Source organism: Podarcis erhardii (assembly GCF_964252035.2).
Source record: "Podarcis erhardii genome assembly, chromosome: 6".
Taxonomy (NCBI): Eukaryota; Metazoa; Chordata; class Lepidosauria; order Squamata; family Lacertidae; genus Podarcis; species Podarcis erhardii.
The window spans coordinates 51,770,087-51,788,095 of record NC_138510.1 but is presented as its reverse complement, the minus strand read 5'-3'; the positions used below and the strand labels follow the sequence as shown (position 1 = coordinate 51,788,095).

Here is an 18,009-nt window from a genome sequence, read left to right as displayed (position 1 = left end):
TCCTGTCTCCTGATTGCTTGGCCGCTGCCAGCAGGCGGCTCAGAATTGCCCATTTTAATTAAAAACTTTATTTTCAAATACAATTCACTGGTCACACATCTCCGCGCGCAGCTCCTGCCTCCCCTCCCTGTTTTCTACTCGGCGCAGACTGGGGCAGCATCCCCTTCTCAAGTGGCATGTTTTGCTTTCTGTCTCTCATTCTTAGCTCCTTCGTTTCCGTCTGCCTGTACCAAAGTGACAGCCTATGTGAGGCCCCAAGTGTGAGTGGCTTCGTCAAGGGCTGATCAATGCCCCTGGCACTTCCTTCCAAAACCCCAGGAAAAACAATTAAAACCCAATCGATCCTGCAGGCAGCTGTGAATATGCATAAGGGCACACTTGACCTTCAGTGCTCAGGCCACCTTCCATGCTGCCTCTTTAACAAGTTTGCTCAGGTATTCCTGCCGTACTCAACGACCTTGATGAGCAAAGCAGAATGTGATGCAAAGAAAAACCCAGTTGTGGTCCTGATCCTGACTTCGGGGCTCAGATGTAAGCCTTAGAAGACTGGCTCTTCCATATAAGCTGATAGACCTAGAGAATGTGAAGTGGGGCTGTATTGTACATTCTTTATCTATATGAGGATCCAGGCCCAACGCCCAGCAATTCCTGTTATGGGACCTGGGGGGAAATCTTGACCTGGAGCCTCAGTGAGCTGTTATCAACAGGCTTCGACACCCTCTGGTGTCAGCCTGGATTTTGTTTAGGTGACAATTTCTGTTCATTAAGGTTCAGGGTCATTTAATGCGCTTGTTTCTTAGGCCACATGTGTGAATATGCACACACGTGTGTAGGACACAACTGAACAAGGTGTTAGAATCCTGAGGTGGCAGAGGGTACTTGCAGTATGTCAAGCCACAATTAGGAGATTCAGTTTTTGAATGATCTTCCATGTGAACAAAAGCACCTCTTCATTTAACTAAAGGAACTAGCACATCAGGGGAAACTACTTTTCCTGATTTGCTACTTTTCCGCTTGCAGGGAGGTGGTGCTTTTACACAGATCACATTTTTGAATGCTCCCCTGTCTACAACTTAAAGTGGGATAGTCCATTTTACCTCTTCATTACTGCATTATTCTATGCAATGTAGAGATGAGGCTTCCATTTCAGATTAGCACAATTTCCTATGCATCATATTTATACCACGTCTTTTTTCATATGATGCAATTAGTCCAGCAAAGTATGGATGCACCCATGCCATACAGAGAGTGAGGCAATTTGCCTTTATGTGTAGGGAGAAGTATTATTATAAAACATCCATATGATCATTTGTGAAGAACATGCATGAAGGAAACATGCAGTGAAATAGACACTTGTACATCTATATGATCATTTGTGAAGAACATGTATGAAGGAAACATGCAGTGAAATAGACACTTGTATTCTTTATTTCCCTTCATGGATCACTGCCTTGCCGTGGCGAAGGGGCTTGAATAACTCAGAGAAGCTATGAACTATGCTGAGCAGGGCACCCAAGATGAACAGGTCATAGTGGAGAGTTTTGACCAAATGTGATCCACCTGGAGGAGGAACCGGCAAGCCACTCCAGTATCCCTGCCAAGAAAACTCCATGGACAAAGACAATAGGCATATAAAAATTATGACGCTGGAAGATGAGCCCCTCAGGTCGGAAGGCGTCCAACATGCTACTGGGGAAGAGCAGAGGACAAGTACAAGTAGATCCATAGCTGATGAAGCAGCTGGGCCAAAGTCAAAAGGACGCTCTGCTGCGGATATGCCTGGAAGTGAAAGTGCTGTAAAGAAAAATATTGCATAGGAACCTGGAATGTAAGAACCATGAACCTGGGTAAGTTGGATGTGGTCAAAAATGAGATGGCAAGAATAAATATTGACATCCTGGGCATCAGTGAACTAAAATGGACGGGAATGGGCAAATTCAGTTCGGATGACCATCATATCTACTACTGTGGGCAAGAAACCCGTAAAAGAAATGGAGTGGCCCTCATAGTCAACAAAAGAGTGGTGAAAGCTGTACTGGGATGCAATCCCAAAAATGATAGAATGATCTCGATACGAATCCAAGGCAGACCTTTTAACATCACAGTAATCCAAGTTTATGCACCAACTACTGGTGCTGAAGAAACTGAAATTGACAAATTCTATGAAGACTTACAAGACCTTATAGAAGTGACACCAAAGAAGGATGTTCTTCTCATTATAGGGGATTGGAATGCTAAAGTAGGGAATCAAGAGATAAAAGGAACAACTGGCAAGTTTGGCCTTGGAGATCAAAACAAAGCAGGGCAAAGGCTAATAGAGTTCTGTCAAGAGAACAAGCTGGTCATCACAAACACGCTTTTCCAACAACACAAGAGATGACTCTATTCTCTGCAGCCAAAGATGGAGAAGCTCTATACAGTCAGCAAAAACAAGACCTGGAGCTGACTGTGGCTCAGATCATCAGCTTCTTATAGCAAAATTCCAGCTTAGACTGAAGAAAGTAGGAAAAACCACTGGGCCGGTAAGATACAATCTGAATCAAATCCCTTATGAATACACAGTGGAAGTGGGGAACAGGTTTAAGGATTTAGATTTGCTGGACAGAGTGCCTGAAGAACTATGGGTGGAGGCTCGCAACATTATACAGGAGGCAGCAACGAAAACCATCCCAATGAAAAGGAAATGCAAGAAAGCAAAGTGGCTGTCCAACGAGGCCTTACAAATAGCAGGGGAGAGAAGGCAAGCAAAATGCAAGGGAGATAGTGAAAGATACAGAAAATTGAATGCAGATTTCCAAAAAATAGCAAGGAGAGACAAGAAGGCCTTCTTAAACGAGCAATGCAAAGAAATAGAGGAAAACAACAGAATGGGAAGAACCAGAGATCTGTTCAAGAAAATTGGAGATATGAAAGGAACATTTCGTACAAAGATTACCATAATAAGGGACAAAAGTGGTAAGGACCTAACAGAAGCAGAAGACATCAAGAAGAGGTGGCAAGAATACACAGAGGAATTATACCAGAAAGATATGGATGGCTTGTACACCCCAGGTAGTGTGGTTGCTGACCTTGAGCCAGACATCCTGGAGAGTGAAGTCAAATGGGCCTTAGAAAGCACTGCAAATAACAAGGCCAGTGGAAGTGATGATATTCCAGCTGAACTATTTAAAATTTTAAAAGATGATGCTGTTAAGGTGCTACACTCAATATGCCAGCAAATTTGGAAAACTCAGCAGTGGCCAGAGGATTGGAGAAGATCAGTCTACATCCCAATCCCAAAGAAGGGCAGTGCCAAAGAATGCTCCAACTACCACACAATTGCACTCATTTCACACGCTAGCAAGGTTATGCTTAAAATTCTACAAGGCAGGCTTAAGCAGTATGTGGACCGAGAACTCCCAGAAGTGCAAGCTGGATTTCGAAGGGGCAGAGGAACCAGAGACCAAATTGCAAACATGCGCTGGATTATGGAGAAAGCTAGAGAGTTCCAGAAAGACATCTACTTCTGCTTCATTGACTATGCAAAAGCCTTTGACTGTGTCGACCACAGCAAACTATGGCAAGTTCTTAAAGAAATGGGAGTGCCTCATCTGTCTCCTGAGAAATCTCTATGTGGGACAAGAAGCTACAGTTAGAACTGGATATGGAACAACTGATTGGTTCAAAATTGAGAAAGGAGTACGGCAAGGCTACATATTGTCTCCCTGCTTATTTAACTTATATGCAGAATTCATCATGCGAAAGGCTGGGCTGGATGAATCCCAAGCCGGAATTAAGATTGCTGGAAGAAATATCAACAACCTCAGATATGCGGATGACACAACCTTGATGGCAGAAAGTGAGGAGGAATTAAAGAACCTTTTAATGAGGGTGAAAGAGGAGAGTGCAAAATATGGTCTGAAGCTCAACATCAAAAAAACGAAGATCATGGCCACTGGGCCCATCACCTCCTGGCAAATAGAAGGGGAAGAAATGGAGGCAGTGAGAGATTTTACTTTCTTGGGCTCCATGATCACTGCAGATGGTGACAGCAGTCACGAAATTAAAAGACGCCTGCTCCTTGGGAGAAAGGCGATGGCAAACCTAGACAGCGTCTTAAAAAGCAGAGACATCACCTTGCCAACAAAGGTCCGTATAGTAAAAGCCATGGTTTTCCCAGTAGTGATGTATGGAAGTGAGAGCTGGACCATCAAGAAGGCTGATCGCCGAAGAATTGATGCTTTTGAATTATGGTCTGGAGGAGACTCTTGAGAGTCCCATGGACTGCAAGAAGATCAAACCTCTCCATTCTTAAGGAAATCAGCCCTGAGTGCTCACTGGAAGGACAGATTGTGAAGCTGAAGCTCCAATACTTTGGCCACCTCATGAGAAGAGAAGACTCCCTGGAAAAGACCCTGATGTTGGGAAAGATGGAGGGCACAAGGAGAAGGGGACGACAGAGGACAAGATGGTTGGACAGTGTTCTCGAAGCTACAAACATGAGTCTGACCAAACTGCGGGAAGCAGTGGAAGACAGGAGTGCCTGGCGTGCTCTGGTCCATGGGGTCACGAAGAGTCGGACACGACTAAATGACTAAACAACAACAACAACATTCTTTATAGTGTATGCATTTTGTGTGTGATATTCCATACACAGAAGTATGCAGAACTATATAAGCAAAGTGTAATGTGTGAAGTGCTTCTGAGTCTCAAATTCTTGGTAACTTTTGCACAGTACTTAGCAAGTGGAGCCTAATTTTGCTGGCTGCTTCTTGGATGAGGCTGAGAGAGTTCTACCATTTCACCTTCTTGGCTAAGCTTTCTGCCCCTTTGTTGAAGATTACATTTTCCAATGTATCTTCCACTAACTTGCTTGCATGACTTTCCTTTCTGGCACCTTCCAAATATAAGTTAAAGCCAGGAGGGGGCACCACTGTGCCTATTTAAAAAGAGCTGAGCTGCTTTTCCCTCCTGGTATTATGGTGGAACAGCTCCCCCCAAGAAAAGAGAAGTTTCTTGCTGCATGGCAGGGGATGGAGGGATGAAGTACAGCTCAACAGAAGAGGAAGAAAACCAGAAGTTCAGTCTCCCTTGTGGGTAATAGACCAGATCCTGGGCCAGAGTGATTTGAATGAGTAATAAAGATATCAGTGCGTATTTGTCAAAGACGAAGGAAACCTCTCTATTGTGTACACAGGGATGTAATTTCAGTGAATTATGCATAGACTTAATTAGGAGTTTTAATTGCTAATCATCTCCCAATAGGATTAGCAGTGTTGTCTATTAATTACCTGTGGAGCCCCTGTGTTTTGCTAAGGCAGGAGTAACAAAGCAGCATAAATGGCTACATATGTGGCAATAAATTAACTACCCAAAACCCTGTGATGGAACTCCAGGGACATCTCAGCAGTGGCACTGATTGGTGAGGAGGGGCCTTAAATACACTGGCTTTGAAAGAGAGAGTTTGCTAGTCAGGAGAGCTGTAGGTGGTACAGCAGGAGTCTCCTAGCTCTGTATCTGTGTGGCTATTGGGACTGTAAATGCTTTCCTTGGGGTGTTCACTCCTTGCTTCCCTTGCAGTGACTGCCTCATAAAGGATACTTTTCCAAAAACTTCTGTGAGTAGAATACTTGAGTGCCAAAGCAGTCAGCTTTGCATGCCCTTAAAATGGAAATAAGATAATTAGAAATGATCTGCTAGATCAGACCAAGAGCCTATCAAAGCCAGCATCTTAGTAAGGATCTGCCCCACCCAATAAGGGCTGACTTCTGTGTTTCTGACTCACTGCTGGGCTTAATTTGTAAGGGGTCACCACTGGCGGCTAGTCATCAAAGGGATGATTACTAATAGAGAATGTGCTCCAGCACTTGATCATTTTTGTTGCAGTTTTTTCTGTGTTTTTCAGATGGGATGTACAGAACTCTACACATTCCCTTTGGATGTGTAGAGTTCTCCACTCTGCACTGCATGTGGAGTTGGAGTTTTCAGTGAACTGTGTACAGTGGAGGTTAATTTTGTTGCCATCCGTCTGTCTTGCAAGAGTGGGCCATTGGGGGTTAAGTCAAACCATTGGAGAATTACAGGAACTACTGTGGCTGTAGAGACCAATAAGGGAGAGACATATTTTACTGCAGCTGGGGCAGATGAAGGCTTCCACCATGACATTTCTTCTCTCTGTGCTCATCCCAGCAGTCATTCCTCCTCTGGTCACTGCTGTGGATATGCAACCTGACGGATTGCTTTCAAGCTCTGTGGTCATCTGCAAGGAATTGCCACATGGTGGGGTTAATGTTGCTGGCTTTCATGTCACATTTGGAGACATCTTTATAATGCAGCGGTTGTCTGCCACCAGGCCTAGTGCCCAAAGCCAGCTCCTCATAGAGCACATTAAGCTCTGTCACTGCTTGACAGGGGGCAGAATTGTACACTAAGGCTTGTTCTTCTGTGTGTTCAACAGTCCTAGGCTAAGAAATCTTAAGTTCCCAGATAGTACCTTGGACCCCTTTTGTAAGGAAATCAGTGTTACCAGAAGATTTGAGGATACCAAATGTAAGGAGGTTGATTTTAATGATGTTGCACTCTTTGTTCGCTTTTATTTTGATCTAAAGTTTCTCTGAAGGCTTAGAAAAAGCTAATAGAAGAAAATGAAATACAGTACATACTATGCTGAAAGATATCTGAAAGCAAATATTAAATGAAATTGGTCCCTCTGTGTCCCTCTTAGAAAAATGTAATTCTCTGCATATCAGAAAGGTGGATATTGTGCGTATTTGGGCACCAGCAGATAGAGGAGCATTTTGAACTAGTGTGAGACCGTTTTGTATTAGATGAAGATTCCCCAGTGAGTAATTTTCAAACACTTAACAGTATAGTAGGTATGGGTTCCCCCACAAGCTGACCCAGTAAATACTTTAGGGATTACAGGAGCAAAGTTGGGCTTGATTCACCCCTTCCAGTGTAACAGTCCTCAGACACTACCGTGGCTGTTATCTTCTCCAAGTTGTGGTTAGCCAGGTAAGGAAAAGGATAGCTGCTAACTCTGTTAAGATCCCCGTTTTGCCTATTTCTGGGGTAGCTGAGATAAAGTGGACCTGGCGGTGATATATTCTGTGGATTGACATGATCTTGTCTGGGAACAATGGCTCACATGGCAGTCCAGCACTTAAGTATAGCTAAGCCTTGCACCATTAATATCTCACAATGACACAGCTTCTGTAATACCTTGTGATGGAGAAGTTATGCTGCTGTCAGATCATAATTATTGTGGTGTTTTAAGGCCCTGAAGCTTTGTGCAGCTGTTAGTGCACTTTTCCACATTGCATGCTTAAATTTGCTCATTTCTTTTATACCGTATTTTTCGTCCCATAGGACGCTCCGTCCCATAGGACGCACCTAGTTTTTTTGGGGGGAAATAAAGCAAAAATTTTTTTCCTTTATTTCCCCCCCAAAAGCAGGTCGGGGAAACCGAACCAGGTCGAGGAACAGCGGGATGGCGGCGCTGCGCCTCCCTGCTGTCCCCCGAGCTTGTGGGGCTGGCCGATGTCTGCCCGGCGCGAGGGGCGCTCTGCTTCAGGGTGCCCCGCGCGCTGGGCAGCAGGCTCCTATCCGCAGCGTGGGGAGCCCTGTGGGGAACTCCTGCAGGGCTCCCCACGCTGCGGATGTCTGTCCGGCGCGCGGGGTGCTCTGCTTCAAGGCGCCCCACCCACCGGGCGGCAGGCTGCTATCCGCAGCGTGGGGAGCCCTGCGGGGAACTCCCGCAGGGCTGCCTAGGCTGCGGATGTGTTCCCGAAGCGCCGGGTGCTCTGCTTTCAGTGAACCCGGCGCTCCGGGAAGCAGACTACTATCCGCAGCCTAGACAGCCCTGCGGGAACTCCCGCAGGGCTGCCTAGGCTGCGGATGTCTTCCTGAAGCCTGGAGAGCGAGAGGGGTCGGTGCGCACCGACCCCTCTCGCTCTCCACGCTTCAGCGAAAGCCTGCATTCGCCCCATAGGACGCACCCAGATTTCCCCTTCATTTTTGGAGGGGGAAAAGTGCGTCCTATAGGGTGAAAAATACGGTACCAGTAAGGTGTTTCCTTTGCTCCAGATAAACCCTGGGTATTCAAGCTTCTGCTCATGAACAAATATTCCTCTATAATTATTGTAGGGTTAGCTGAAATATAGCCTTGGAGCAGCACATGGTTCCCAAGCTATTCAAGTATAGCACCTGGACAGTTCAGTGATGTGAACAGTGAATGCCTTGCCTTGTGGTCTAATATGTGCTAGAAGTGCTGTTGACAATCGCTGCATGATGAGACAGAGTGAGTTGGAAAGAGCAGATGGCAAACAGCAGTGTTATCTCCTGGGCCTCAAAGAAGGGACTCTTGGAATCTCAGTTCAGGAATGAAGGAAGGAACAGTGGCTGCCAAGAGCCAGTTACCCAAACTAAACTGCACCCGTGCACTTGCAGAAGCTGGGTGAGAGTAAAAATGGAGCCCTAAATGGAACTCTACTCACAAGTTGTTATGCTGGACCCTTCTTTCCAAAAGAACATTGTCCCTGTCATCTATTACAGTAATTAGAAACTTTGCCTTAATGGATACCTGGAAAAATAACAGGAGCATTTGGTTTAAACCTTATTTTCTTTAACAGTATTTAGCTGAGAACATGATCAGTTTCCTCACCCAACTGCTTAGATTCATATTATAGCACTAAGCATTGTTTATTTTTAGGCATAATTAAACTTAGAATAGCTGAGCCAAAAAGAATATCTTTATAACAAAAACCTGCAATCCTTAAACTTGTTTGAGGGATTCAAGCAAATAGAAAAATAACTATTGCTTAACTAATGCATTCAAATGTCTCCTTAAATATGTTAAGCTCAAGGCAGAGTGCGGGGGGGTGGGGGAATGACTGATGACGAGTTCCAGAGTTTATTGTTCTTACTATGTTTCTATCCAGCCTTCTTCAAAGTGGTTACAGTGCATAGTATGGAGTGGTCTCTCAACTTAGCTGTTGAAATGGAAATCCACATAGCATCTTTGGATAATTCTTGGAGACTGCAATACAAAAGTAATCAGGTTAGGACAGAGCTGCAAGTCCCTAAACATTATGGCTAGAGATCAAACATATAGGAGCATCAGAAAGAGTGCAAAGTTTCCTCAGTCTGGTGCCCTTCAGATATACTGGACTGCAGCTCCCATAATCCCTGACCATTGGTCATGCTTGCTGGGGCTGGTGGGCGTTGCAGTCCATGACATTTGCAAGGCATCAGGTTGAGAAAGGCTGGCTTTAGGGGCTCCGGGGCAGAATCCCTTTGTATTGATAGAACATCAATTACATTGTTTAGTCGGAAACTTTTGTGGGTGCCTTTGGGATCTAGGACTAACAATGTCATAGTTGGTTCGGGAGTCTAAAGCTTGTTCTCATTATTGGAAAACAAATAATTGGGGTTTCTTCTAGGTGGCTTCCACCAGCAGGCAAATTCTCTCTCCCAGCTCCCCACCCAATTTAATAATGGACTTTAGAACCTAACCTGATTATATTTTGATTAGTAAAATTTCACATAGTTGTAAATTAATAAGAAAAAGATTTTCATCTGTCTCTGGAGCAGAAGGAATGAGGTGACACAGGAGGTATGTCAGATAGACTCTGAGGTTTAATTTTAAAATGTGTGTTGCCCTCATGGTGCAGAGAAAAATCTGAAAAGATGCAAGAGTGACTGATAAAGATTTCAGAGGGTTCTGAGAGGGATACTCAGTGCAGCTTAGGGGAATGTCATATTTAATCTTTGCATACCTCGTCACCTGCTTTATGCATTTGCTTTTTTTTTCTATGACTGTTGTTTGGCATTATATTTTTCCACTTTCCTGTTGGCATCTGCTAAGGCTAGAGTACTTTAATCAGTGTGGGTGGCACAGTTCTGAATGAGTTATTGGCAATGTTGCTGATGGTAAATGGTGTTTATGTACAACAAATCAAATCTGATTGATTTATTAGTGGAAATGGTCAATGAAAATTTGCTTAATTCAATTTTCAACATTCTGTTTGCAGAAAATGTGGAGAACTTTTGTGCATTTTGTGTTGTGGGACCTGGAATAAACTAAGACAGCAAGTCAACAATGTCTGCACTAAAACAGATTTAAGTTGCGAGAGATAGAAGGAAAGCTTGAGACAAGAGAGTAAGAATTTATATTTGCAGAATTATGTGGAGATGGAAAGCCCAAAGTAAAAGCACTGGGCAGATCATATTGTGTGTTCTGTCTGAGTAATCAGCCAAATATCAGCAAGAGAGGGCTTAAAGGTACTATGTAACTTTTTACAATGCTTCAGTAGGGTCCGGCCTTGTGATACTGAGCCATCCTCTTGTACAATTATCTAAAATGTCTTTTTCCTCTTTCTTTTGCAGGCATACAGCTTTGCCATGGGGAGCTGGCCAAAGAATGGACTCTTAGACATGAACAAAGGCCTGAACCTACAGCACATAGGAAGGCCTCACAGTGGGATAGGTCAGTAGCATGACTTCCTTCTCTCACTCCAGTCCAGGTGTATTTTTCTCTGTTTGTGGAATAGTGTATAGTGGCAGGCTCATCTGCAGTTCCCAAGGACGTGTGGCTCTCTTATCTGTAGAAACCAGCTTATCACTGTCTTTGGTGTGACAAGAACTTGAGCACATAGGTTTAGGGCTGCCGCTACCTCTGGAATACAAAAGAATGCTGGACCCAGAAGGAGCTGGTAGTGGAGAAATAAGCATGCTCCACTTAGATATTGTTTATCTTTCATCCGTCTAGCATCCAGATCCATTACCTCTATATATGTTTCTAAGCCACTTGACACTTGAGTGGCAATGGTGAACATGATGCCTCAGAAGTGCAATGCCTTTGTCTTCCTTCCCCCATAGTGGGGCTTTGCCAGATCATCATGGTAGGGTCCTTCCAGAGGTCATGCCAAACCACCCCTCACTTGGCCCCTGATTTTAGAACCCATTTTTCTATTCAAGTGTGTGTGTTTTAGCCATGACCATCCCACCTTCTGGATCCAACAAGTTTTGGAGAGCTGGCTGTTTGTTAGTCCTGCTAGCATACATCTAGGAGAGTATGTACTGTACTTCTCTTCAGCTTTTGCTGTACTTCTCTGAGCTTTTGCCCAAAAGTCCTAAAATCTCTAATGTGACAGTCCTAGCTGGTATGGGCCAATATATATCTGTGTGCTTCCTTGTCCTGTGCGTGGGAGAATTACTATAGGGTTTGTTCTTTAGGAACCTGTGTGTCGTGCCAGTCCAGGAAAATATGAAAAGCTCTCAGATTGAGGGATATTGATACAACCTGTTCATTGTTTCCTGTTCTTTATGTAAAACCCTTCAGACATCTGACCTTCTAATCCGACTAGTTGCATTTCTCCTTTCCTTTGCCCCTGCCTAGGCGTGTCCACCTCTGTCTGCTTCTTGCTGCTGTGCATTTACATCTCCTAGGGTGAGAGACTTATGTGAGAAAGTTACCCACCACCCGAGCCTGGAGGAAGCTGTTTAATATTGTTTCAAGATCCTAACCACTAAACTACCAAATCAATATGAGTTAAGGAGATGAATTATTTAAAGCTTACCAGCTTTTAATTAGCAAGCTCCTTTTGAACTATGGATCTGGTTGCTTCATTGATAGGATGTAGCATTGAAGTTTTGCTTCTGTGCCTGAGTGTAAATTCATTTCAGCAATATATGTATGCTGTAGGAAAAGCCCACAAATTGGGCTGGAGGGGGAGCCTGATGCAAAACCTGTTTCACATTGTTGCTAGGGACCCCTTAAAACCATTCATCTCCTCTCTGTGTTTTATAGGAGTGTTTATAGTGTCTCCTCTTACCACACTAAAGCAACAAACATCCCTAGAATATAATCTGTCACTTCCTTTAATTACCTTGTACATTTATCGGACTGTCATTAGTTGGCTTTGCCCTGCTGGATAGCAGTGCACAATAGTGGTTTATTTTCCCCAATCTTCTTGACTGACTTTTCTTTCCAGGGGCTCTTGCTTCTTCATTTCAGTTAAACAGCCTTGAGGTGGGAGCACATGCTGCTACTGCTGCTGCTTTTGGTGTGATGCACTTGCATGCCATCTGAGGTTGTAGCGCTGAGGTTAAACACTGCACCATATCTGCTCTGAGCCCAGCAGTTAGCCCTTGAGTAAGGTTGTCGAGCCTGACTTCTCATTTTAACAAGGGAAGTTTTCCTTCTCACTGTAGTATTGTGCTAAGTATGTCTCCCTACTCTTCCAAACATGCTCCATTTTGCAAACAATGGTAAAGCAGCTTTCAGAGTTGTGATTCATTCAAGCTTGTCGTGGCTCTTTTACAATTTGTGTAGACCCTAACAATGTGTGTCAGTGTAGTTTTAAAATTAATAAATATTTTCCATTACTGGAAGACAGTAACGTGTTTTTCTCTCTGGACCTATTCAGTAACCATTACGCATTTATATAGAAAAATATTCCTAAAATATGTGATTTCTGAATGCTTGACAGTGACTTTAGTAAGTGTTACTTGCCATAAACGGTGCAATGTCATGTGAGTTTGGTCTAGAACATTTCAGTTCAAAAGCAAGCACTTCAGTTGGGGAGGCCAGGAGCCCCGATAGGGTGCAGAAATAGTGAAAGAGGGGTTGACTGGCAGGTAGAGTAGTCTCACCAGAGATGAAGCAAACTTCAAATCAGATATTCTGATGAGATTCAGCTCTGTTGTTCTTCATCGGATCAAGGAGCAGCAGCGCATTCTGGGCTGGATGAATACTAGACTGAATCTAAACAACAGGTGTGATGGTTGGCAGTCTGTTGTAGGGGGGGATCACATGTTCTGGATGCAATCTCTCACTTTCTTCCTCTGATACAGTGGCTGAGGGAGCCTGGGAAACATACCTGCCCTCACTCTGCTCCATTCTTTGGTAACCTGTCAGATAAAGTATTGTAATGTGCAGTCTACACAGGACTGTCCTTGGCAATGATTTGGAAACTCTTATCAGGCACAGAATTCTGTGGTGAGCTTTCTGAGAAATGGGCACAGAGAATATATTAAGGCAATTCTTCCTCAGTTTCTTGGCTGCAAATTATCTTTCAGGCCTGATTTAAAGTGGTGGCTATAAAAGCCCAAATGGTTTGTGCCTAGCATATCTTGGGGAGCAGCTTCTCCCATACAAGTCACCTCAAGCTTTATCGCTTCTGGCTGTGCATGGTTTACTTAGCATCCCTGCAGTGGCATGGAGTTCCTTTGCTTTTCCTTCCTGTGGTATAGGGTCGAAGAAGGACCCTGCAGTTATGCTTGTATGCTGGTCTCTAGGCCAAGTTGCCATGAAGTAGAAGTTTTGTTTGTTTTTGCTTTACACACCCTACAATAGAGTGAGCTGAGATCTGAAGGAGCCTCTTTGCCTTCATTGTTCAGCAAGTGCTGAACACTGGTTAGACAACTTTGTTGATGATTTGCCAAGGACTACCTGTTTTCCTTCCTTTCTGTCTATACTACTTGACTTCCTTCCCAACAAACCCCTAGTTAGTGCACATGCAGTAGCCTAATCTACTCATTGCTGCATGAATCAAAAAGCTAGCACCCATGAACTGGCGATGGGGCTGTTTGGAGTGTGGGAAGGAATTGAGAACTGCATGTGTGCACACATATACCCTAGCATGCAGAGCAATTTTGGAAATCGAATGTAGATGCTTTACAAGCTGCCCAACCAAAGCATGTAGTGCAAATGGCAGCCTGATTACACTGCCCTGGCTATGCACAGGCCATCTCCCTTAACTCACGAAAGCCTCATGGGAAAGCCTACCTATTTGAAAGGGTCAACCACCAATATGGTGTGAAGTGCAGGTGATGCATCTGTATCTTTCTGGCTTCCCCTCTCTCTTTTCATTTACTGATTGGAAATCTAGGAAGGTTAGGGTGTTATATTGTTCCTGATCCTGAGCATTAATTAGGCCTGCAGAAGAAGAAGAGGGATTGCGTGTTTTTAACAGGGAGGTTAATGGGATGCTCACAGAGTAGACAGTTTTAATGAGCTTCAACTTGCTGTGCAGTGAGTTTACTCTTTGTGTTAAAAGGGTCATCCTGCAGTAGCTTGATGTGGATTGTCTCCTGGCCCCCAGTGTCAGAGGGGAGCATCTGTCATAGTCCAGGCAGGGCGCATTCACTTAGTGACAAGATTCTAATTAACTCCCACCAAGCTGGCCACCCGCCTGCCCCATGGGGAGCTGCCATGGTGCAGCCTCTTATCTTTACAAACTCCTCATTCTGTATATAGAGTTTGTGTTTGGAGAGACACAGGCAGGCTTTCATGTCTAATGTAAAAGGACAGGTATGATTGTGCCTGTGTGGGTGTGTTCATGCACTTGCTGTGTGTGCCAGCAAGTTGGGGCTGTTTACTATAGGAATGACATATCTTGTCATGCAATGTTCTTTGTTCTGGAAGCGAGTACGTTGGGCTGCCCTTTGGTAGTCCATAACAACCTCTTAGAAATCTAGTTTCTTAGCACATTTAGTCCAATGCCCTCCTTGATTCTGAAAATCCTGAGCTTAAACCACCCCCAACAGATTGCAGTCCAATCTCTGCTTGAAGATTTTAGGATTAATTAGTTCCATTGTTGAACTGCTCACAGATTGTAGAGTTGTAAGGTACCTTGAGGGTCATCTAGTCCAAACCCTGCAATGATCTCAACTAGATTATCCATGACAGATGGCCATCCAACCTCTGCTGAGAAACCTCCAAGGAAGGAGAGCCCACTACCACTCATAGGTATCCATTCCACTGCCGAACAGCTCTTACTGTATGAAAGCTATTCTTGATGTTTAGTCAGAATCTCCTTTATTGTAATTTGAAGTCATTAGTTTGGGTCCTAGCCTCTGGAGCAGGAGAAAATAAGCTTGCTACATGTGACAACCCATTAGATATTTGAAGACTGCTATTATGCCTCCTCACAATCTCCACTCAACTGCTTTGATCAGTGGAATTGACACTACTACAGCTACCACGTAATGCCTCTTCCGCATTTGTAAGAACTCTTATTATTTAGTTTGGCAACAGCTGCACTTCGGAACTCCCTGCCTATTGAGATCAAGCAGGTGCCTTCACCATATTCTTTTTGGTATAAACATTCTTGTTTATACAAGCCTGCCTATATGTTTAGAAAGTTGAAGTAATTAAATCTGTTTTAGTATTTTAATTTTTGTATGTTTTAAAGTATGGTTGTGAATTTTCTCTGTTTTATTGTTTTATCTGTTTGTAAACTGCTTTGGGGTGGTCCCCCCCCCCAATCCAGCAGTGTATAAATTGTAATTAATAAATAAACAGCAGAGTTCGCCCCACAGCAGATACCAAGGTAGGTCCCCATTACTACTAATTCCTCCTTTCTTGAAACATCTGTAATGTGTTACTCATCACATTGGTGTGGAGTCTGTAGCAGACTTCATCACTGTATTATTTTTGCTAATTTCCCAATTCATTCTACCCATATAATCGCCATAGACCCACTGTGTTCACTTTCTTGTTTTTCTGTGCATGTGCAGACACATACTGCTACTCCCCCTCCCTTTTGGTTGTTTCGGTCCTCTTTTAACAAGCTGTATCTTTCAGTTGCTACATCTCAGTCATGGGAGCCATCCCACTAAGTCCCATTAATACCTATTGTCGTAGTTCCCTTGCTTTACAAGCAGTTCAAGCTCATCTTGTTTATTTCCTACTACTGCTGTGTGCAGTAGTGTATAGACATAAAAAACCTTAAATAATCTGCTACAATGTGTCTCCTGCTGTTTTATTGTGTGTTTTGCTATACACCCACATCGGCCATCTCCCCCTGCAGTTTCTCCTATAATATATAAATCTTTCTCTAATGCTTACCTTTATATTGAAGATTTGCAGCTGTCCCTTCATCAGTAGTGGTACCAGGATGGGGTACTTAACTTAAGGCTTTAGTTTAAAACCTTCCTGATCAGGTTCACCTGATACTTTCCAGTAGTCCTTTACTGAGGAAAATTAAGCTGGTAGCCCTAAAAACCAACCTTTCTTCTCAACAGCATTTGCATTGCTAGTTATTCACCTGATGTATTCATCCCACCCCCTTTGTGTCACCTGCCTTTTGCAGCCAAAATAATATTTTTTTAGCCCAAGAACCAATTCCTTCCCAGGGGCTGTGCTACACGAGCAATCAGGCCAGACCTAAAATAGGGAAGGAGTGGAGCCAAAAGAGGAATATGTGATTAGTGGAGCATAAGAACAGCCCTGTTGGATCAGACCAAAGGCCTGTGTAGTCTATTATGCTGTCCCCACAATGGCCAAACTGTTGGGGAAGCTCATAGGAGCACAACATCCCAGAAGGCAAAATCATAAGCATGTTTTTCACAATGAAGGACACATTCTTCCCAGGAAGGTGGACTTCCCTTGTATATTTTCTGTTACCACAGCTTAGGGACACATTGCAGCAATGCGCAAGGGGAAAAAATGGTCTGCACTTTTATCTACAGGATTTTTCAGCGCTTGTTGTTCCTGAGTCGGTGAGTGAGTCGGTGCACTGAGTACTGCAGTGAGTCGGTGAGGGGAAAGGGGACATAGCCTGGGGAGAGAGTCAGGAGCCACATGGAGAGGCTTGGTGGGTTGGAGATTCCCCATTCCTGTTTTACAGGAAGAATTGACAAGGACATCACCTGAGCCCCAAGGTCCTTCACCTCCCCCCTCAGAGTTTTGTAGTCGAATGTGATACGTTCATAGTTGTCTCTGGTGTAATTCATTCCCTTGGGGAAAAGCAAGAAAGGATAATGATCGGTGAACTTGATAAGACTTGACAACTTGTTCATCACATCCTGGATCTGCTCACCTAGGAGACAGCATATTCATTTGTTAACAGATTCAGTCAGCACACAACCAACTCCATACCACTCAGCAAGGGAGCCCTGGCTTCACTTCATCCACTGTTTTAGTCTTTTGGGACTTTATTTACTGTGCATGTTCTTTCTTGTTTCTGTGCACTCTCTTGGCCTCTCTGCATTTCAGGGTATATACTCTTCTCATTAATACTCGTCTTGGGTATCAAACAGTGAATGTAGATACTGTGGAAAATTTTGAATTGGAATATATTCTGCTGCCCTAAATAGTTTGTTTCATTTGTGCTTAGTGTCCCTTGATAATTTTAGATATAAATATTTCAAAGCTTTTCTAATAGTCAAAAAAAGTATATTGAATTGAATTGAATTGAAAAATGTTATATAGGGGGGAAATTAAAGACATGAACTAATAGCATATCTTTCCTTCATACTGTTTGACTTCAAGGTAGAGAGAATCAAGGCACTGAAAACATACTAATTTTAGCATGCCTGAAGACCTGTGTGCCATGTGCTTCTATGGATAAGTTACCTGGCAGCAGCTCCAGACAAACTGTAGCGAAATCCTCTTAGACAGTTGAATCCAGTGAAATTGTCCTGTTCATGCAAGGAACTTCCCCTCCCTCTCTTTTCCCTGCATGCCCCCCACTCCTCAATTTTGCCCTGGTGGTTTGGGTAAAACTTGAGAGCAGATTGGTACATGAGGTGAGGAGAGGGAGAGGAAGTTCTATTGTGCAAGCAGAAGTCCTTACATGAACAGAACAACTTTGTTAGATGCAGCTCAGTCTTGAAGTGTGCATGGCCATGATGAAGTTGGTAGCTGCTCAGATTCGTCAGAATCTGATTGTATTTAAAAAGAAAGTGCCTTTCTAAATTCTGATCCCTTGATAGCTTTCCAAGCAATGGTTTTCTGACATAAGCGGGAGATCTTGCGACTGATATGGCCCAGTTCCCAGTTTTAAGGTTTCGCAAACTACATCACATCAGTCTGTTGTGAACGTCTTGCTCTACGTTTGATTCACTGTGGTGCCCCTTACAGAGAATGGGCAGGAGTGGGGTGTGGCCCTAGACCAGATTTATGGTAGGGGGCCAACTGTCTCACAGCCTAAGGGATAGGGCCAAAGACTCCAGAGTTAAATAATTAAAAGAGACTAAAATAAAAATCATCAGAAATGTCATCAAATGAGCAGTGTCATTTTG

General features: G+C 43.7%; 1 protein-coding gene and 1 long non-coding RNA gene across 3 annotated transcripts in view; both read left to right on the top strand.

Moving 5' to 3' along the window:
* LOC309343754 overlaps window positions 1-10,339 on the top strand; it is a 34,229-nt gene extending 23,890 nt beyond the window's left edge. Inside the window, exon 3 of the long non-coding RNA XR_014157387.1 lies at window positions 10,011-10,339. This is a non-coding gene — a long non-coding RNA (uncharacterized lncRNA). The remainder of the gene's footprint in view (window positions 1-10,010) is intronic.
* ERI3 (ERI1 exoribonuclease family member 3) overlaps window positions 1-18,009 on the top strand; it is a 201,504-nt gene that overhangs the window by 125,665 nt on the left and 57,830 nt on the right. For both annotated transcript variants that reach the window (XM_081865602.1, XM_081865601.1), the window contains exon 7: window positions 10,366-10,465. In XM_081865602.1, coding sequence (XP_081721728.1) covers window positions 10,366-10,465 — 100 coding nt within the window. The remainder of the gene's footprint in view (window positions 1-10,365; window positions 10,466-18,009) is intronic.